At 51.3% G+C, this 21,941-nt stretch overlaps 1 protein-coding gene across 1 annotated transcript in view; it reads right to left on the bottom strand.

Moving 5' to 3' along the window:
- The window catches only part of LOC116952113 (neural-cadherin-like), a 75,010-nt gene extending 55,495 nt beyond the window's left edge, over window positions 1-19,515 (bottom strand). The window contains exons 1-2 of the mRNA XM_076074043.1: window positions 18,515-19,515; window positions 4,028-4,353 (exon numbers count right to left, since the gene is read on the bottom strand). Coding sequence (XP_075930158.1) covers window positions 4,028-4,353; window positions 18,515-18,816 — 628 coding nt within the window. The 5' untranslated portion in view covers window positions 18,817-19,515. The remainder of the gene's footprint in view (window positions 1-4,027; window positions 4,354-18,514) is intronic.
- Between the last annotated feature and the right edge of the window lie 2,426 nt (window positions 19,516-21,941).

Here is a 21,941-nt window from a genome sequence, read left to right as displayed (position 1 = left end):
GGGAGCTATGTCTGTGGTTCCAAAGCGACGATGCGTTATATCAAACTAGACACAATTATGATGACTGTTATATATGTGGCTAACACCCACTACTGTTTGTATTATGCTGTCAGAGGTCCAGACTAAAGCCTTTTTAGGATTTGTAAAGTTCACGATGAATACCCAAGGCTCAGATAGGCAAATTCAGGATTCGGAGGGTACATTATTGTTATCCAAGACTCGCATAGATCAATTTACGTTTGGGATTCCTTTGGGGGGGGGGGGGGGGTCTCTGTTTCGAGGTGAGTCTCACAGAGACACCTTTAGGGTTGTTATAGTTCAGCGTTAATAGCCGAGGATCAGAGAGGCACAATAAGTCACCGGTATGAATCTAAGGATTTAAATACCACTCAAGGCTCACATATACACCCCACCTGGTTTATACAGTGCACTGTTAATTCCAGAGGCGTATAAACGAACCAAGAAAGATATCCCCCTATAGCCACTCCAGCTGTCGAGGATTGTAATGTTGGCGAGCACCTATTAAGGTCGGAGAGGCGCACAAGGAAGTGGCGGTGTGGCCATGAACACGGCCGGACGCCTCTGTTTCCCCCGAGCGCCGATGTTCACACACAACAAGACTGGTACTGGTTTAAGGCTGAGTCGACCTAGAACCGTATCAGAGATCCCCCGCCGCTGATGTTAGCCCAGTGTTGGGTCTAGAAGCTTCCGAGGAGAGCTAAAGCTCTCCCGGAATCTCAAGATTTATAAATAGGGCTCAATACACATCAACAATTCCATTAATTTTCTCTCGTACGTACCAATGAGACACTCATTTACAGGGTGCCAAGGGGTTGGGTATTGAAGACCATCCCCTTCCTCGGTAGCCGTGCCAGGGGAACCATCGACAGAACTCAAATCGCGAGGTTCGTGCAATGCGCGCGCAGTGCGCTAACCACTGCACCACCGCTCAACCCTGAATTCCACATCGTCGCTGCGGAGTTGTTGTGCCTCGTCTATTTATTCTTCTCCCTTCCCCTTCTCTCGTCTTGCGGCAGGCGTGCAGGCAGACGCGGTGGCTAGGAGATGTTAACTACCTCGCCTGGTATGCAGGAGATCGTGGGTTCGATCCCGACCCTCACGCCTGCTGTAGAATTTGGAGTTTGCATGTGTGTCTCTCTCCTCGTTGTCCCGTGGATTTGTTTCCGCGTCCTCCGCTTTTTCCCTCCACATTTAAAACCAACACGCGTTTTATAACGTTTGGTTGCTGTAAATTTCCACGCAATAAGCCACTCCGTTGAGCTATCATATGTGATTTTTAGGTCACTTCTAAAAATAAAAGAGTTATATAGCTCAGTGTGGGTTTTACCTGGTAATATAAAAAAATGTAACAATTTAGTTTAAAGAGGCAGGCCAGTCAGCCCCGGCTTTTGAGTGAGTGACTCGGCAATGAGAACCTGGAGCAGTTGCAGCAGCGGCGGCAGCTAACATCCCTTCTCGAGAAGAGCTCTCTAATCCCATCGTAATGAGCTCTCCGCCTAATACCCATCGCATCGGCGAGCCTTTGTGTGTCCCGTGCGAAGAGCTTCCAGAGAAGGGGCCTTCGATTCATTTATTGCATCGCTTTGTCTTCTTGTGTTGAGTTTTCTCCCGCTTGCCGTTATTGCATTCGGCTTGGATGAGAAGGGAGGAGAGAGAGAGAGTCAGGGAGAGAGAGGATAGAGAAAAAAGTTTTATCCGCGTTGTCACTCACCCTAGAAGGCAATGAACAACCCCCCTTGGTTGTGGCTGTGCGCAACGGTGGAGGGGGATTGTGGAATCCGCGATTTGGAAATCGTGTTTCATTATCCGCGTCCGTTTTTTTCCTTTCACGTTGGTTTGTATTGGGGGGGCGGGGCGGGGGGGGGCAGGATCGTCGAGTGATAACCGCTAAAACAAAAACCGCTAACCGCTTTCAGAACCGATGAGTGGGAAAGCCGGCATCAATTTCCGGTGGAGTCTTAGTCGTGAATGCACGACCCGAGCGGCACGGGCGAACGTACAAACGGCACGGCGACGTAAGTCACCGCGTGGCACGTTTGCCTTAAACATTTTCTGCAGTTGAAAAGTTAAACAACGCTACGTGAATCGCTAGATACATTTCGATTCGTGCCACAAACCGGTAACCGTTTTAACCGGTTTTTTTTCTGTAAGCGGTTACCGGTGACGCAATTTTAACATGTTTTAACAGCCCGAGTATGTTTGTTTGGCGTATGTATACATGTGTGGTATGTATGGATGTCTTGTATTGTAGTGGGTGGATGCATACACATATACACGTGTATGTATACATGTTCTGTATTGGCGTGTGGACACGCACACACACATACACGTGTGTATGTGTGTGTGCGTGTCTTGACATTTAACAATACATTCCCACATCCCTTCTCTCCGCTCAGCGACCCGGCCTTGTCTGTCGCTCTCGTTTCATTCCGCGTGACTGCGTGGGGGCACGGAAGGAGTGGCGGGGGTGGGGGACTCAGGAGGGACAGAGAACACCTGGGACACGTGGAGGGAGCATCCAAGCCACCAGCAGTGTGTGTGTGTTGGAGCGTGCGCGCGCGTGTGTGTGTACGTGTGACTGACTCAGCCTCAAAATGGAATACCCGGTGGCAGGGTGTAAACATCGCCGATGGGGAGACAAAGGAGGCCCGGCGTGGTCCTGCTGACCGCCCACCCCCTCGTGTGCCGTGCCGGTCTTCATAGATGCTCGCTAATGGCACTTGTCCCAACAGTTTGTGAAGGCTATACGCGGGATCTTTGTCTTTGTGTGTTAATATCTGTGTGAGTGTGGGGAGCGGTAGTGTAGTGTTCAGCGCTTTGAGCTACCAATCACCCCGATCCGAGTACGAGTCCCGCTCACGACCAACAACAGTGGCGATTATCTGAACCGGTCCTGGGCCTGCCCTAGGTCGACTCGGCCTTAAATGAGTTCCTGGGGTGATGTAAAATCAAGGGCGAGAAAGGCGGCCGGGCGTGGTGCTGGCCACGACCTTCCTCGTGTGCCGTACCGGCCTTCATAGGTGCTCGCTAACAGCACTTGTCCCAACAGCCTGTTAAAGGCTATACGGGGGATCTTTGTCTTTGTTAACGTTTGTTTGTAACAAGAATACAAACACGCGTAGTACGCGAGATTTATATATATTAAAAAAATGGTTTTATACCATCAGCTGCATGCGCACTGTATCAGTGGGATCCCATTACAAGATTGCCACGAACAAACAGAATCTTAAAAGGCTCGCAAATATCCACAAGCTAAGGCGCAAGTTACACGGAGAGTTCCAAAGTTGGCAAAGTATATATAGAGTGGCGCGATCTTGGCCTCTGCGTTGTTTATTTCATAACCCCGCGGTATCTCTGGCGCGTCTCTTTTGGGCGACGTTTCAAATAAGCGCACCCGACCAAAGAGGCGCCTGTTCGCTCGCTCGCTCTCTCTCTAATCGATCGCTCTTTTGAAGGCCACTCGCTCGGGCGGCCCCTGTGCCAATTGCTCACAGTTCAATGCCCGCCTCTGTTCGACATAATCCGAGGCTGCTGCTAATAGTGAAGAAAAGAAAAACCCGCCCAAAACGAACACGTAAGCAGGCGGCCCAGGCAACACCGCTCCTGAAAAAGAAACTTGAATCTCAGCGGGAGCTTTAAATGAGACATAACGATGATGATGATGCTGACGGTGATATTGATATTGATGCTACAACTGCAAGTGATTGTGATTATGTTAATGATGCTGCTGCCGCTGTTGCTTCTGGCATGGCATTAACGACGTGACATGGGGGGGTGGACTACATTCGAATTGCTAATTTATGGTAATACAACTCACAGTCAATCGGGCAAGTCGCGTGTGGTGGCCTAGAGTGTGGGTATTCTCATTTCTCCCAAAACGTCTGTCCGGCGTGAAAGAGTAGACCAAAATACCCCCCATAGCGGGAGGCCTTCTGCCAACAGTGGCGTGCGCTCGAAATTGCAGTGCTGCGCCTTTGCCCGCCCCACAATGAAAAATCCGTCTCACCGTTCGAATCTCGAACCCGCACCGTGCAGGACACCTGCGGCTCCGTCTCCCGGTCCAAGGTCCTCGCCGTCACGACCTGCCCCGTGGCCCCATCCACGGCCAGGGCCTGTGCCGGGTGAGTGCCCGTCTGGTCGGCAGGCAGCTGCGTGAGCCACGGGTGCTGCTGCTGCTGGTGGTGGTGGTGGCCGTGTCCTTGGGGCTCAGACACGAGCTCGAATCTGGCTCGGAGGAACCTGCCCTGTGGAATCCGCGCGACGGGAGATCCCGGACGGGCATCTTCTGACACCTCGGCGCTGAGTTTTAGCGTAGCCGTGGCTCGCCTCGGGCTGAGGCACACAGAGAGAGAACGGCAACCCCTTAGCGAGGCGTTGTTGTTGTTGTTGTTGTGCTTGTACACATGGTAAACACACTCCCCAGTAGCGCGACCCGAACAGCAAACAACTGTGTGTGTACTCTTTGGTTCTATTGGGTAAAGTCACGTAGGTGAAAATAAAATAACAAAAAATCACGACGTTTCGGCCACAACACAAGCGGCTTCATCAGGTGAAGGGACGAGACGTCTGGAGGACGAGACTGTCTGGAGGACAAGACTGTCCTCCAGACAGTCTCGTCCCTTCACCTGATGAAGGCCGCTTGTGTTGTGGCCGAAACGTCGTGATTTTTTGTTATTTTATTTTCACCTACGTGACTTTACCCAATAGAACCAAAGAGTATGGATCCTAGCAGTCACGAAAGCTTTAAATCTAGAACTGTGTGTGTGTATATATAACACTGGCACGTATGTATGTTGAGCTTCTTTAGCACTGTACTTTTAGCTCGCCATCGAACAAAGACGGCTACCGCACCGAGCAATTTCAGATGCGCTTCTGCGGCCGTCTGGAACGCTCTTCCGATAGTAGGAAACCACTGGAGCTCTGCACTTTTGAATCCAGATTGACAAACTAATTTCTTTAGAACCATACTCTTTGGTTCTTCAAATCAAGATTCTTTAGAACAGTTTTTTTTTGTGTGTGTTTAGTTCTTTGTCCTTCGCTTACGTACGGCGCAAAATAAGTTCAATCACACCCCTGATGAGCACGGGTGTCTACGTACGGCGCGAAAGAAGTTCAATAACATACATACGTACGTAGCCAACCGTGCTGATCGGAGGTGTGGGGGAAGGACAAGAAAGTAAACACAAAGAGCAGTTTTCAGGAGATGGAGCTATGAAATCAGCCTTTCATCCAGCAGTGGATCGACCATTGCCAATACTGATGATTATACTGTGTAGTGGGGCAATTACCCTTCTCCGTAGCATTTCTGCGATGAGGAAGGGTCATTGTCCGAAACGTCGCCAATTGTACCGTGTTTGTTTCCTCTTAGGACCATTTCGTTAATGACACGGAACGTGTTGACTTTTGGGATCGGGCGCCACTGCCAATGCAAAAGAATCTCCACCGCGGAGTGGCCGTTTGCAGGCAGCAACACACAGACACAGCCGGTGGTGAACACCCTTCCAACAACACACGTGGTGGCGAGACTGTGGGTGTACCTTCCTCCCGTGGCCCTTAGCGTTGACTACCTCGCCTGGTATGCGGAAGGTTGTGGGTTCGATCCCGACCCCGACACCTGCTGTATATTTGGAGTTTGCATGTTCTCTCGCTCGCTCGCTCGCTCTCTCTCTACGTCGTCGACTGGATTTTCTTCTCAGGGTGCTCAGGTTTTCCCCTCCACATTTAGAATCAACACCAGGCGTTTAGAGTACAGTCCGGATCACGATTCGCATTTATACGGCGCTCAGACGTGCCATCAGACGTGCCCTTAGACGTGCCCCCAGACGTGCCCTTAGACGTGCTCTCAGACGTGCTCTCAGACATGCCCCCAGACGTGCCCACAGACGTGCCCCCAGACGTGCCCACAGACGTGCCCTCAGACGTGCCCTCAGACGTGTCCCCAGACGTGCCCCCAGACGTGCCCCCAGACGTGTCCCCAGACGTGCCCTCAGACGTGCCCCCAGACGTGCCCCCAGACGTGCCCTCAGACGTGCCCTCAGACGTGCCCCCAGACGTGCCCTCAGACGTGCCCCCAGACGTGCCCCCAGACGTGCCCCCAGACGTGCCCTCAGACGTGCCCCCAGACGTGCCCCCAGACGTGCCCTCAGACGTGCCCTCAGACGTGCCCTCAGACGTGCCCCCAGACGTGCCCTCAGACGTGCCCTCAGACGTGCCCCCAGACGTGCCCCCAGACGTGTCCCCAGACGTGCCCCCAGACGTGCCCCCAGACGTGCCCCCAGACGTGCCCCCAGACGTGCCCCCAGACGTGCCCCCAGCCGTGCCCCCAGACGTGCCCCCAGACGTGCCCCCAGACGTGCCCCCAGACGTGCCCCCAGACGTGCCCTCAGACGTGCCCCCAGACGTGCCCCCAGACGTGCCCCCAGACGTGCCCCCAGACGTGCCCTCAGACGTGCCCCCAGACGTGCCCCCAGACGTGCCCTCAGACGTGCCCTCAGACGTGCCCTCAGACGTGCCCCCAGACGTGCCCCCAGACGTGCCCTCAGACGTGCCCTCAGACGTGCCCCCAGACGTGCCCCCAGACGTGTCCCCAGACGTGCCCCCAGACGTGCCCCCAGACGTGCCCCCAGACGTGCCCCCAGCCGTGCCCCCAGACGTGCCCCCAGACGTGCCCCCAGACGTGCCCCCAGACGTGCCCCCAGACGTGCCCCCAGCCGTGCCCCCAGACGTGCCCCCAGACGTGCCCCCAGACGTGCCCCCAGACGTGCCCCCAGACGTGCCCCCAGACGTGCCCTCAGACGTGCCCCCAGACGTGCCCCCAGACGTGCCCCCAGACGTGCCCTCAGACGTGCCCTCAGACGTGCCCCCAGACGTGCCCCCAGACGTGCCCTCAGACGTGCCCCCAGACGTGCCCCCAGACGTGTCCCCAGACGTGCCCCCAGACGTGCCCCCAGACGTGCCCTCAGACGTGCCCTCAGACGTGCCCTCAGACGTGCCCCCAGACGTGCCCCCAGACGTGCCCCCAGACGTGCCCCCAGACGTGCCCCCAGACGTGCCCTCAGACGTGCCCCCAGACGTGCCCCCAGACGTGCCCCCAGACGTGCCCCCAGACGTGCCCCCAGACGTGCCCTCAGACGTGCCCCCAGACGTGCCCCCAGACGTGCCCCCAGACGTTGCGCTGCTACCCCACGGCATCTCTCGGCACGGCGCAGCGCGAGAAAAGAGGAACAAGATCGCGACAAACGTCGCGGATTTCTTGGTAATCGACATCGACCAACCATGATGCATCCACTGCCGAATGAGACACACACAGACACACGCACACACAGATACACACACACACAGACAAAAAGACAAAGACAAAGACAAAGATCCCCCGTATACCCTTAACAGACTGTAGTGGCAAGTGCTGTTAGCGAGCACCTATGAAGGCCAGAACGGTACACGAGGGGGTGGGTGGCCAGCACCACGCCCGACCGCCTTTGTCTCCCTAGTGGCAATGTCTACACACCGCACTAGGTACTCATTTGAGGCTGAGTCGACCTAGGGGAGGCCCGGGACCGGTTCAGATAATCGTCACTGGTGTTGGCCGTGAGCGGGAATCGAACCCGGGTCGCCAGGTTCATAGCGCAGCGCGCTAACCGCTACACTACCGCTCCCCACAGACACACGCACCTTCCCCAAGCCCCCGAAATCCACCCTCGCACGTGCACATCGCTCCATCTCCACGATGGACGTTGCCCTCTCGTGCGCATTCCCCTACTTCGGCTGCCCAACTTCGTCTTTAGTGTCGACCACCGGATGGCATCGGTCCTTTCTAGCCGCGACGCCTCTTGCCCAAGGCCCCCCCACTGACTCTTCTTAAACAGTCAACGTGACAACGCCTTTCATCTGCGTTCCATGAGGAATGGATTTCAGGTGGACGGTCAAACAAACTGGCACCTATGAAGGCGCGCAACAGCGCACGATGGGGGTGACGTGGTTAGTACAACTTTTACACTTTGCAAGAAGTACTTATTTGAGTCTGAGTCGACCTAAGGGAGGCCCAGGACCCGTTTAGATAATCACCGCTCCCCGCGAAGAGAAAGGGCCCCCGTGTAGCCTTCACAGACTGTAGGGGCAAGTGCTGTTAGCGAGCATCAATGAAGGCCGGAACGGCACACGAGGGGGTGGGTGGCCAGCACCACGCCCGGCCGCCTTTGTCTCACCCCCAGTGGCGATGTTTACACACTACATCAGGTACTCATTTGAGACTGAAGCGACCTAGGGGAGGCCCAGGACCGATTCAGATAATCGTCACTGGTGTTGGCCGTAAGCGGGAATCGAGCTCGGGTCACCGGGTTTGTAGCGCAGCGTAGCGCTAACCACTACACTACCGCTCCCCCGCGAAGTAGACACGCACGCACAGACACACGCACACACAGACACGCACACACAGACGCGCACACACAGACACACACGCACACACAGACACACGCACAGACACACACACAGAGACGCACGCACGCACAGACACACGCTGAGACACACGCACACACAGACACATGCACACACACGCACGCACAGACACACACAGACACACGCACGCACAGACAAACACGCACAGATACACACACAAATACACACACACAGACACACACACAGATACACACACAGACACACAGACACGCACACACAGACACGCACACACAGACGCACACACAGACGCACACACAAACACACACAGACACGCACACACAGACACACACACAGATACACACACAGACACACACAGACACACACAGACACACACAGACACAGACACACACACAGACACACGCACGCGCTTCCTAGCCGTGAATGTTATCGGCTAAATTGTTGGGTCAGGCCCGGGACGCGGTGTCCGTGCCGCTTGTTCACCCCGAGCGGCTCTCGCACGGGGCAGCTGCGGGGTGGTGGTGGTGGTGGGGGAATCATTCACAGAGAAAAACCTCGACCCGTTTTTTTCTTTAATTCCCAGACGAAACGAGAAGAACGCGAGCCACAATAATCGCCGCATTAAGTATGAACTGTGACCATTTACAGCCGTTTGTCGATCCACTGCTGGACGAAGTCTCCCTCGCTCCAATTCCGTGTACGGCATTGTAGGATTGTTTGACCATACTTCACCACGCCCGTCAACGCGGGGTTGTCGCCGTGGGTTCCGAGTGGTTGCGGTGGCGTAAGAACTCGGCGAGCCCGGGTTCGATTCCCGTTCACGACCAATAGCGGTGACGACTATCTGAACCGGTCCAGAGCCTCCCCATAGGTCGACTCAGCCTCAGATGAGTACCTGGTGCGGTGTGTAGTAAACATCGTCACTGGGGAGACAAAGGCGGCTCGGTGTGGTGCTGGCCACCCACCCCCTCGTGTACCGTTGCGGCCTACATCATGTGTTCGCTAACAGCACTTGCCCCAACAGCCTGTTAAGGATAAACGGGGGATCTTTGCCTTTGGTCGCTGGTGTCAGCCGTGACCGGGAATCGAACCCAGTTTGCCAGGGCTCAGGGCGATAACCACTGCGCCACCGCTCCCGCATGTGTACACGTGGAGTGTGACGCTAAAGCCGATAAAAAGCGAACATATCCCCGTTGACCCTGAAGGCATTGATATCCACGCATATTATTTACAAAGAGGCAAAAAAAAGACAAAGATTCCCCGTATAGCCTTTAGTAGACTGCTAGGGCAAATGCTTTTGGCGACTAAGTAAGGTTGGCACGGCACACTAAAGGTGGGCGGCCAACATCACGTCCGGCCGCCTTTGTCTTCCCAGTGCTGATGTTTAAGCCGCACCAGGTCATCATATTCAGGCTGAGGCGACCTTCGTGAAGTTCGGGACCGGTTCAAATGTTCGTCACTGTTATTGGTCGGTAGCTCAGCGCGCGAATCAGAATACTTGTATTTATTCGCGAACGTGTTTATGTGCCACTGCGTATTCCTTGTGCCTTTATGTATATGTTTGTGTATGTTGGGTGTGATGCGGTACAAGATGATGTGAAGCTAAGTGGACTTGCCGATGACCGGTACCAGCGGTGCCAAGATCGGCCTCTGTGGAGGAGGCTCGTGAAGGACGCCGCTGCTACTGGGCAGTTGGAGGCAGTCGTTGTTATGAGCGACGCTCACAACAACGAGCGGGGCGCCGGGCGGATAAAGCACAGCAAGTTGGCACAATAGGGGGCACAGGTGGTGCATCCGTCAGTCATCTCAGTCAGTCAACCCATGGCACCTGGGTCTGTCCCGTGACCTCCTGCCAGCGGGCGTTCGACACTTCACGTGGCCTTAAGTGCACTTAACCTGGCACAAGCGCCGTGGTGACGTCCCCACCACTTAGTGGCGAATGGCGGTTGTTGTGGTTGTTGTTGATGTTGTGTGCATATTGGTATGGAGGGAGCAGCGACGAGTGATATCGGAAACCTCCCCTGTACCTGCCCTCTATCGATATTAAACGTTACCGTGTAAGTAAACACAAACGCGGGAGAGATTTACGGCGACCGGGTGAGGTTTGCTTACTTGCTAACAGCCCCTTAGTCTGTACAGCTAGACCAGGGGGACATTAGCGAGCGCGCACACACGCGCGTGTGTGTGTCTGTGCGTGTTCGTGTCTCTGTGGGTCAGACACTGACGAATGGAACCCGAATCTTGACCGGTTAGTCAAAAAAGTTAAATGCATTATTTTGGTCGAACTAGTTAAGCATGAGAAAAAAATCTGCATGAGAAATAATGGACAACTTTGTCAGGTTCATCTTTCCGATCCATTCGCCATGGCAGATTTTGACTAAACTTTGTACTTGACCAGGTAAAGTCCACTGAGCTATATAGCTCTTATTTTTTTTTTAGAAACAACCTGACCACCAAAGATAGCTCAACGAAGTGGCTTATCAAGTGGAAATGCATAGCAGCCAAAAACTTTAAACGGCTGTTGGTTCTAAATGTGGAGAGAAAACCCACGCGACCATGCACGGGGAGAACACGCAAACTCATCATACATTCACAGATGAAAAGCCTTATTTCAAATCATAATAAAAAAAACATTTATCCACGATAGCCGCGGCGAGTCCTGCAACATTGGGTTATTATTTAATAAGATGTTTTCAGCCGCTATATTAATTGTGAATTCACGTGGCAGGAGGTAAAAACGGGAGCACCTGTGGGAAATCGCACAGCGGGGGCAGACGGAAACAGATGGAGATCAGCCCGCTTGCTGTAACCGCCTTGGCCTGGCCAGCCAGGCCAAGGCGCCTACTTCGACGCTTACGGGGAGTGAGTTCCACAACATCTTTGAAGGAGCGTCAACCACCACCACCACCACCATCACGACAACTCCGGTCGTTATCCTCACAGCAGCGGCAGCGGCTTTTGGCTGCTGGACATCGAACAACGGCGATGGTCACCGCATCACCACGCGGCGCTTCTCAGATGCGCTTCTGCCGGCCGTCTGGAACGCTCTTCCTTCCCGATACGAGAAAATCTCTGGAGCTATGCGCTTCTACATAATCTAAATTGAAAACCTATTCATTTGCAACTTTGTGTTTAGTTTGTTGTTTTTTTTCCCCCCGCACCTCCGATTAGCGCGGTTGGCTACATACGGTGCGAAAGAAGTTCAGCACACGTACACATACATACACATACATACGTGTGGTGATCCACCAATCCTCGCTGGGTGAGAGGCCACGTGCATAGCCACCACCAACAACGCTGCACGGTAGACTGGTTGCTGTTGCTTTCTGAGTTCGTATCGCCTCTTTATTTCACACTTTTAGAGCATCCCAGTCCCCTGTCAATGGCTGCCCTAGGAATAAATAAATAAATACTCAAAGTATTTTTGTGAACGTTCCTCTCCCAGGTATCTCGCCCAGCGAACCTGTTGTATGAACGCGTTGAACCAATAGCGACACCGCTCCTCGTATACTGCATTACGTTTGCTTAATCTCTTATTTAAAGTAAACGATTAAACTATTTTTTTTTATTTGACCAGGTAAGGTCCACTGACCTAAGTAGCTCTTTTTCAGAAGCGACCTGGCCACAAATGATAGCTGAACGAAGTGGCTTATCGTGTGTATACGTATTTGTGTAATTGTGGTTATTACATTTTTGTAAATCGGTTTTTAATATTCTATAAAGTAGTTTTCATTTTAACGGTTGGGTTTTTGCCAGAATTTGGATGGCTGTATCAATACAGAATCATAGCCTCCAACGATCAGGCACCATGGTTATTGAAATCCCTTGGTCTTTCCCAGAATCTTGCTTATGGTTTGATGTGAGTGCTCCAAAGTAGATGAACCTTTTCCAAATTTCGCTTGCTCCTCCCGTAGTCGCTGGGTCTCTGATTCGCCCGTTATTCCACTCCGAGTGAACTTTGTCAATTTACCTACGTGTGTGGTAAGAGGTTAATGGATGTGTAATCTAATGGCTCTGTAATTCCAAATGGTGTAGATTATAGCCTTGAATTATATTCAGTGTCTGGTGATCCCTCGACGTCGCTATGTATTCCCCTTATTGAATTGAAGAATGAGTGAGGCGTCGTTTAATTAATTGAGATAGTTCATCTGTCTGTGTTAACGTTCAGTGAACAGAGCTGCTCGCTGTTAACCATCAACTGATCTCGCTGGTGTTAATATTGTTCACAGTTACACCACCTGGTCAAGTGTTTTTTTCCCCATCAGTAATCTTCATCCTCCTTACGTGAAAATGAAGTTTAATTCCTGGCACACATATATTAATCCACTGCTGAAATCAATAATGCATCTCAGTGCCATCACCATCCCTTACAATCCTGCGATTGTCACAATTCTATATATTGCTCCTGCGCATCGTAGAATCGCTCCATCTTCACGATGGTTACTATTAAACTAAACTAATTTTTCTTCTTTGGTTCTTTCGGTAAAGTCACGTAGAATGAGAATAAAATAATAAAATAAAATAAGACAATAAAATTCTCACGACGTTTCGGCCACAACACAAGTAGCCTTCATCAGGTGAAAGAACAGAACTGTCGGGACGACAGTGCTTCAATTCTCATTCTACGTGACTTTACCGAAAGAACCAAAGAAGATGAATCCTTGCAGTCACGAAAGCTTTAAATCGAAATTAAACAAATTTGTATTTGACCAGAAAAGGCCCACTGAGCTATATAGCTTTTTTCAGAAACAAACTGTCTACAAAGATATCCCAACGAAGTGGCTTATCATGTCGAAATGTACAGGGAAAAAAAAAACAACGCAGGACCCGGAGAAAAATACACGCGACCACATAGAGAACATGCGAACTCAGCAGGCGTCAGGGTCGGGATCGAACCCACGACCTCCTATATACCAGGCGAGGTAGTTAACATATCGTCACCGTGATGCATCAGGAGATAACCCCCTGATGAATACATAATTATAAACTGGATTTCAGAAACAAGGCTTCGATTAAAATTAAGAAAGTAACACCCAAATCAGGTTACCATGGTCATAATCATAAGCACGTAAAAAGAAATACGCTACAACAAAACAATTGAAGATCGTCACAAATACGGATGTAAAGTTCGACTCCAGCGAAATTCTGGGGGAGAAGCGCCGAATTCAACGATTTCACTCGGCAAATGGATTAACAAAAGTTGTGGACACGCGAGTTGAAAACTCGGGAGTGTGCTGATTGCGGCTCTGTCATCAGCACGGTTGGCTACGTACGGTGCAAAAGAAGTTCAACATACATACAGTATGTGCATCAAAGCCATTCCATAATGTATGCATGTTGAACCTCTTTCGCACCATACGTATAGCCAACCATTGTCATCGGAGGTGCGGGGAAGGACAACAAACTAAGCATACAAAGTAGTTCTAAAGAAATGAGTTTTCAATCTAGATGATTTAAAAGTGCATAGCTCGGATGACTGCTCCAGTTTCCCCCCAGAAAATCGAATTCCTTGGCAGAGTCTGCAATGGCTCCACACACAGCAGCAACTGATATTAAAACGCGCACATTAAACATATTCGTCTTTCCATGGAACTTTTTATTTTATTTTCATTTGTCTCTGTCTTATCTCGCATCTAATTTGAACTTGTTATATCATGGACACTCACGATGAGAATTGCAGACAAAAATAATAATAATGAAAAGTGTGCGAACAAGCGTGCCTGCACTTACAGTGAGCTATGTTAGGCAGCCACTGGGGCGACACAAGGAGCTGGGCAAGACCAGCGTGGAGTGGAGTTGTGAGTGTGATCGTGATTCGTAGCAAACCGAAGTTCCCGAAGGAGAAAGTTTTCAATCAGTGGGTATCGTCGGCTGTGACGTGCGGATCAGAAACGTTTTGACACTGACAACAACAACAAACAACAACAATAAACAACAACAACAAACAAACACATAGACATACAGACGCCATCATTCGTGCATCATATTTAAATTCAATTACAAATGATGTTTCTCCCTCTCGGTTAAAACAATTAAAACCACAATCCCGTCCTGCTCAGCACCAATATAGCAGCTTAATTAAAATAATAGTAACGTTATTTTATGCATCGAAGAGAGTCTCACCGAGTCCCACAACTCTTTTCAGGAGGGTCCTGCCAACTTGGGATATTTGGCCAATGCCAAAAGCGAGTTTTTTTGACTTGGTGTGGCAGAAAACTCTTTCTGGCACACGACAAGATAACAAATCTCCACACAGATGGATTCAGTAAGTCGATTTGCTGTGCTTTGCTCATTCCGCAATGTTACATCTCCATATTTATAAAAGGCAAAGTTGTGAATATGTGTGTCTGTTCAAAATGTTTAGCGTACTTCCCGACATGCAACAAACTTGAAATTTGCCATGTGGGTACTTTCCAGACTGTACACCATGCAAAAATTATAAAAAATGCACTTTTTGGGGGGGGGGGCGGGGGGGGGAGCTCAATAATGCATATTTTGTTTGCACAGCTAGTGAGCTGTGACGTCAAAACGCATTGTAGTGTAGCGGTTAGCGCTACGCCGCGCTACGAACCCGGCGACCCGAGTTCGATTCCCGCTCACGGCCACCACCGGTAACGATTATTTCTAACCGCTCCTGGGCCTCCCCTAGGTCGACTCAGCATCAAACGAGTAAACTCCTGTGGTGTGTGAGCATCGCCACTGGGGAGACAAAGGCGGCCGCGCGTGGTGGATCCAGGTCCCGGGCGAAGCCGGGTAGTACAGCTTAGTATTTGTACAATACAGCAAAATAAAAATGGTCACATATTTGTCTTTATTATACTGGAGCATGCCAACCGTTTGATCGACTGGTTCCTGTTTAGGAAAATGTAACGTGAGCAGAGGCGATTTTCTTAAAATAACTATCTTATTGAAAAACCCTGCCACCAATATTGATTGACATAGCGAGGCTCTATCTAGTCTGGTGTGGATCAATCAGTTTCAAAGACAATACACATATTACCAGAGCATGTTTTTGTTTGCAAAAGGTTTCCGTTTGGTGTTTTGACATGTTAACACAACTGTTTTATAGCCATTGAGGGTAAAACCTACTTTTATATAATAATCTATCTAATTGCTTAATACAATATTAATCCTGTAAGTATATAAATACTAAGCGCCAGGGTTTAACCTGAGCATTGTCACAGTAGGCCCACCGTCAGCGAGCACTCGTGATCAATGTAGAATAATTGTATTTATTTTTTCTATCTACACGTGACTTTACCGAAAGAGCCAAGAATATAAGAATGTAGAATGTGTTAGGACTAAGACCATGCACACCGGGACGGCTTTGTCTTCTCAGTGACCACACGAGGCGCTCAATTTAGGTTGAGCTGAGCTAAATGTTGATTTAAAGCTTTCGTGACTGCAGTAATTCATATTCTTAGCTCTTTCGGTAAAGTCACCACGTTGAAGGGAAACAATAAAATAATAAAATATATATAAAACAATAAAAATTTCTCACGACGTTTCGACCATAACGCAAACGGTCATCATCAGGTGTGAAAAACCAACGGCAAGACGACCGTTTGTGTTATGGTCGAAACGTCGTGAGAATTTTTTATTGTTTTATATATATTTTATTATTTTATTGTTTCCCTTCAACGTGACTTTACCGAAAGAGCTAAGAATATGAGCTGAGCTAGTTGAGGGCCCACCGTGTAACGCCAGCGGTCCACAACCTTTTTGGCACCAGGGACCGGTTTCGTTGAAGACAAAATTTTTTTTTCACGGACCGTGTGGGGTGTGGGGGAGGTCATCATTGGGTCTGTCCCCCTTTTCAAAGAAGCTCTCCAGCGACGTTTGTTTTTTTTTTAACTCATGTTGGCTACTAGGGGGTTAGAGCTTGTGGGCTTACCAACACTGTGACTGAGGCAAGTGCACAGTGCGGGAAAGAGGCTCGGATGGAAGTGGTAAATAACAAAATCATGGGGGCTGGTCACGCGCGGACTCACCGCTCTCACCTCCTGCTGCTGCTCCTGTGCGGCCCGGTTCCTAACAGGCCACGGACCGGAACCTGTTCGCGGCCCGGGGGTTGGGGATCCCCGATGCAACCAATGCCACAACGTGACCAGGAATCGAACTCGGGTCACCGGGCTCACAGAGCAGCCGACGAAAGCGCGAAGTGAACCCCACGGTTAAGCTTCGTGCGCTTTCTATCGGCTTTAGCGTCACACTCCAACGAAGGCGAATTACTCGGTTCACTTGTAGGTCATTTGCTTGGGTCGTGTGTTTTTCTTGTTGTTTTTCTTGTTGTAAGAGCGGGATTCGATGTGGAATTCTGGGCTGACCCTGCACTGTCAGAGCAATCAATCAAATCTCTCCGCTCTCATTTTTCTAATCCTAATTTGGATTTATTTTTTTAAAATATAGTTTGCACTTTTCGATTTTCGGATTATTTCTAGTTGTGAGGATATATTACATTTAATCCGTGCTAAATGTCACCTTTCTGGCTAGCCTTCCGAAGACGTCATTATAATTTTACATAAATCACTGAGTGACGGCCATCAACGTTTAGTCAGGCACGGTCAGTCAGTAGCAGCAGCACGCCACACTGAGAGGGGGTGGGTGGCCATCACGGCGCCCGACCGCCTTTGTCTCCCCATTGGCGATGTTTCCACATCGCACCACGTACCCATTTGAGACCGAGTCAACCTAGGGTAGGCCCAGGACCGATTCAGATAATCGTCACCGGCGTTGGTTGTGAGCGGGATTCGAACTCGGGTCGCCGGGTTCGTAGCGCACACACACACACAAATATACACACGCGGCTGCCTCCTAATGCGATGTTCATGAGCATGTAGCCGAAAGTGGTATTAATTTAAGGCTGAGTCGACCTAGGGGAGGCAATGATTCAAGCTGCCACCGATGTGCACGGAAAAAGACAAAGCCGGTGGACGATGTGGACTCTGTCTGGGCAGGTGCTGTTAGCAAGCACACCTTGAGCCTTATGCGGCGCACATGTAAGTTGTGCGGCTATCACAACTGGCCGCCTTTGTCTCTCCCGTGCTGATGTCTACACGCCGTGACGTGTACCCATTTCATGTTGCGTTTGCCGTGGCTGGGCATTGAACCCGGATGGCCACGGTCTTAGGCGTTGTGCGCCAACCACTGTGCCACCTTTCACATTTATACAGACACGCGCACGGTCCCGTGTACCCGTGTCCGCTTACCTCCATGTCTCCTTATCCCAGCGTACTAATCTCTCAATTCTAACATATCGCTATGTCCGCGTATCCCCGTGTCCCCATGTCCCCGTGTCTCCATGTCTCTGTGTTCCACTATCCCCATGTCCCCGTGTCTCCATGTCTCTGTGTTCCACTATCCCCGTGTCCCCATGTCTTTGTGTCCCCGTGTCTCCATGTCTCTGTGTTCCACTATCCCCATGTCCCCGTGTCTCCATGTCTCTGTGTTCCACTATCCCCGTGTCCCCATGCCCCCATGTCTTTGTGTCCACGTGTCCCCATGTCTTTGTGTCCACGTGTCCCCATGTCTTTGTGTCCACGTGTCCCCATGTCTTTGTGTCCACGTGTCCCCATGTCTTTGTGTCCACGTGTCCCCATGTCTTTGTGTCCACGTGTCCCCATGTCCCTGTGTCCATGTCTCCCCATGTCCCCGTGTCCCCATGTTTTTGTGTCCCCATGTCCCTGTGTCCACGTGTCCCCGTGTCTTTGTGTCCACGTGTCCCCATGTCCCCGTGTCCCCATGTCCCCATGTCCCCGTGTCCCCATGTCCCCGTGTCCCCATGTCTTTGTGTCCCCATGTCCCCGTGTCCCTGTGTCCACGTGTCCCCGTGTCTTTGTGTCCACGTGTCCCCATGTCCCCGTGTCCCCATGTCCCCGTGTCCCCATGTCCCCGTGTCACCATGTCTTTGTGTCCCCATGTCCCCGTGTCCCCATGTCCCTGTGTCCACGTGTCCCCATGTCCCCGTGTCCCCATGTCTTTGTGACCACGTGTCCCCGTGTCTTTGTGTCCACGTGTCCCCATGTCCCCGTGTCCCCATGTCCTTGTGTCCCCATGTCCCCGTGTCCCCGTGTCCTCTTACCGGTTCCGCGTCTCGAGATCCCCACATCCCAGACCCCGTTGGGCCGCCGGGAGCCGTCCAAATCGGGGTTCAGCCAGATCCTCCCGTGGGATCGCGTCGTCCGCCGATGTTATCATCGCCGTCATCAACATCATCACCACCACAACGATCCTCCTCCTCCTCATCATCATCATGCTCATCATCGTCGTTATCATCATCGTCCAGCGCCTCTTCTTCGTAACGTCACCCAGACTCGAACTTATACCGGCCCAGGCCACACGGCCAATGGAGCCACCGTCGCAGTTCGAACACGGCAGAGCCATCGTAGACAGCAGCTGTAGGAGCAGCCACTACAGCAGTAGCAGCAGCAGCTGTAGCAACGACGGCGGTAAATGTAGCAGCAGGAGTAGCTATAGCAGCAACAGCAGCGGCAATAGCAGTAGGAGACTAACCACTACAAGCGGGAGTAGCAGCAGCAGCTGTGACAGTCGCTACAGCGGCAGTAAGCAACGCAATTTGCTGCATCCACCACCACTACAAGCCCCGAGCAGCTATGTTAGCAGCAGCAGCAGCGATATGAAAAAAAAACCCAGCACAAGCAGGTGTAGCGGCAGCCGCAGCAATCTCAGTGCGACCACGTAGAAAGGAGGCGTCGAACTGGAGACCCGCAGTTGTGAGCGGCTGTAGTCCGTGCGATACGCCGCTCCACTGCTGCTGCTGTTGTGTGTATCGATCTACGTACGCGTGTGTCTCTCTGTGCGATACGCCGCGCGCGTGTGTGTGTGTGCGCGTCTGTGCGTGTGTGTGTGTGAAATGCCCCAGCGCACGGCTTTCCCTGGCTGGCTTATTGTGCGAGAGACGTGAATGCGGCTCGGCACGGCGCAAATCTATTGGGACGCCACATAATCGGCTTTATTAAGGAGGAGGAGGAGGCGGCTCTAACCTCCTCCGCGTGCGTCTGGAGAGCGTATGTGCCCAGTGCTGGGCACGTGTAGGGTGGAGCGGTGGGGCAATGATTGGCGCGATTCACGGTGTGACTGCCGGCGATGATGTGCACACACGGCCCGGCTACCTGACGATGGCACAGGGATGTGTGAGCGGCACGGGGATTTAAGGAACGAAACAGGAGGAGGATTTCTCCACAAATCTGGCTGTCGCCTGATGATGCTAGTCGTAATTACTGGCGAAACGTCGTACTCGGATTGTAAATGTTGTCGGTTTACTCTCCAACGCACCGGTGGTGCTGAACTCGTAACGAATTGTGTCGTTTAGTAAACGTGACTAACCTTAAATTTTGATTGAAAGCTTTCGTGATTGCAGGGATTCATATGCTTGGTTTTTTAACGTTAGCACCACGGAGAGCGATTTGGCAGTTATTCAGATGGACGAGCCACTTTTTTCAAATTTTCTTGCTGTGGTTTTCACACCTGATGATGATTGCTTGTGTTGCAGTCGAAACGTCGTGAGAATTGTATTGTTTTATACTTTTATTATTTTATTGTTTCCCTTCTACGTGACTTTACCGAAAGAACCAAGAATGTGACAAACCTTACTAATTGGGTTTGTCGGGTGGTGGCGCGTTTCACGACACACATATTTACGCGAGCTAACCCAAAACAAACTCTATTATGGATAATATTGGTGGCGAAAGCCGACTACGTGCTTCACTGACGACACGGGGACGTGGGAACATGGGGACACCGGGACAGGGATACACAGTGACGTGGATACACGAGACGAGGGAGACACAGGGACACGGAGACACAGTGACGTGGATACACGAGACGAGGGAGACACAGGGACAGGGAGACACAGTGACGTGGATACATGAGACGAGGGAGACACAGGGACACAGAGACACAGTGACGTGGATACACGAGACGAGGGAGACACCGGGACAGGGAGACACAGTCACGTGGATACACGAGACGAGGGAGACACAGGGACAGGGAGACACAGTGACGTGGATACACGAGACGAGGGAGACACCGGGACAGGGAGACACAGTCACGTGGGTACACGAGACGAGGGAGACACAGGGACAGGGAGACACAGTCACGTGGATACACGAGACGAGGGAGACACGGGTGCACTGCGTGTGTGCATATGAATGGGGAGCGGTGGCGCAGTGGTGAGAGCACCGCACTACCAATCCCGGCGACCTGGAATTCGATTCCCGGCCAGCAGTCCCGACATCAGTGGCGAGCGATGTCTGAAGCAGTTCTCTGTCCTCTCCTCATTAGGTCGACTCAGCCTTAAACAATTATCTGGTGCGCAGTGCCAGCGTCAGTACCGAGGAGACAAATATATGCACGCGTAGACTCGTATGTGAAGGCGTACGGATGGATTAGTATGCGTCTATATATCTGGTGTGTATGTGTAATTCGTGACAGTATTAATTAAACATCGTGCGGCTGCGTATTTGAATGTGTATCTCGCGCTGTGTTTGAACGCATAAACTTGGGGGATACAGGGTTCGATCCCCACTCTGACGATGCCTTCAAATCAAGATTGATGCCTGTCTGTTCGGAGTTTGCTTGTGTCTCCCTCTTTCTCTCCCCGTAGTTGCGTGGATTATTTTTCTCCGGGTCCCCCGGATTCTCCCTCCACATTTAGAAGCAACACGCATTTCGAGTAGTTGGCTGAAATAAATGTCCACGTGACAAGCCACTTCGTTGAACTATCGTTTGCCGTCAGGTCGCTTCTGAAAAATAACCCATAGCTCAGTGGGCTTTACCTGGTAAAATAAAAAAACAAAATTAGTTTTAGTTCATGTAATTATTTTTAGTGATTTGCTTTGCACTCCTACCGTGTGTTTGTATTGTTTGTTGTAACTCTCTGACCCGCGCCCATGCTGGACGACATGTGTGGCGAAGAGCTTCACAGCTCATCGGGTTTCTCCAGGATAAATAATTATGATTTTTATTTTGACCACACCGCTAATTCGCTCACCTCGTATACACACCATGACGGCCACGGCTAGCATCAGTGGCCAGCGGTCTCTGGAATCGGTCCTGTATCAGCCTTAATCCCTTCACTAGCCTGCGCTGACCAGCGTGGTGAAATATGGCCAAACAACCCCCATGACCGATACGGAATGGGAGTTGTATCATGCGCACCTCCGATTAGCACGGTTGGCTACGTATGGTGCGAAAGAAGTTTACATTCGCCACTGATGTTAGTCGTGGCCAGGAATCGAACTCGGGTACACCTGGGTTGATTATCGCAGTGCGCTAACCACTGCGCCACGGCCCTCTCCATATTCACTGGAGATTAATTGATTATAATTAGTGTGTATAATAATGATCTATTGTACACCCACTAAGAATTACTATTACGTACAATTAGGTGTGATTGCATGCCCTCCACGATTACTCTAGTCTCACCGCGCCGCGTGTGGAACGCGTCTTGCGTTTGCGTCGAGCGAGAGACGATTTGTCCACGTGTG

This window comes from Petromyzon marinus, chromosome 45 (assembly GCF_048934315.1).
Source record: "Petromyzon marinus isolate PM22_M1 ecotype Great Lakes invasive population chromosome 45, UKy_Petmar_22M1.pri1.0, whole genome shotgun sequence".
In the NCBI taxonomy this organism is placed as follows: domain Eukaryota; kingdom Metazoa; phylum Chordata; class Hyperoartia; order Petromyzontiformes; family Petromyzontidae; genus Petromyzon; species Petromyzon marinus.
The sequence above is the reverse complement of the archived record's forward strand: the minus strand, read 5'-3'. Positions and strand labels throughout refer to the sequence as shown.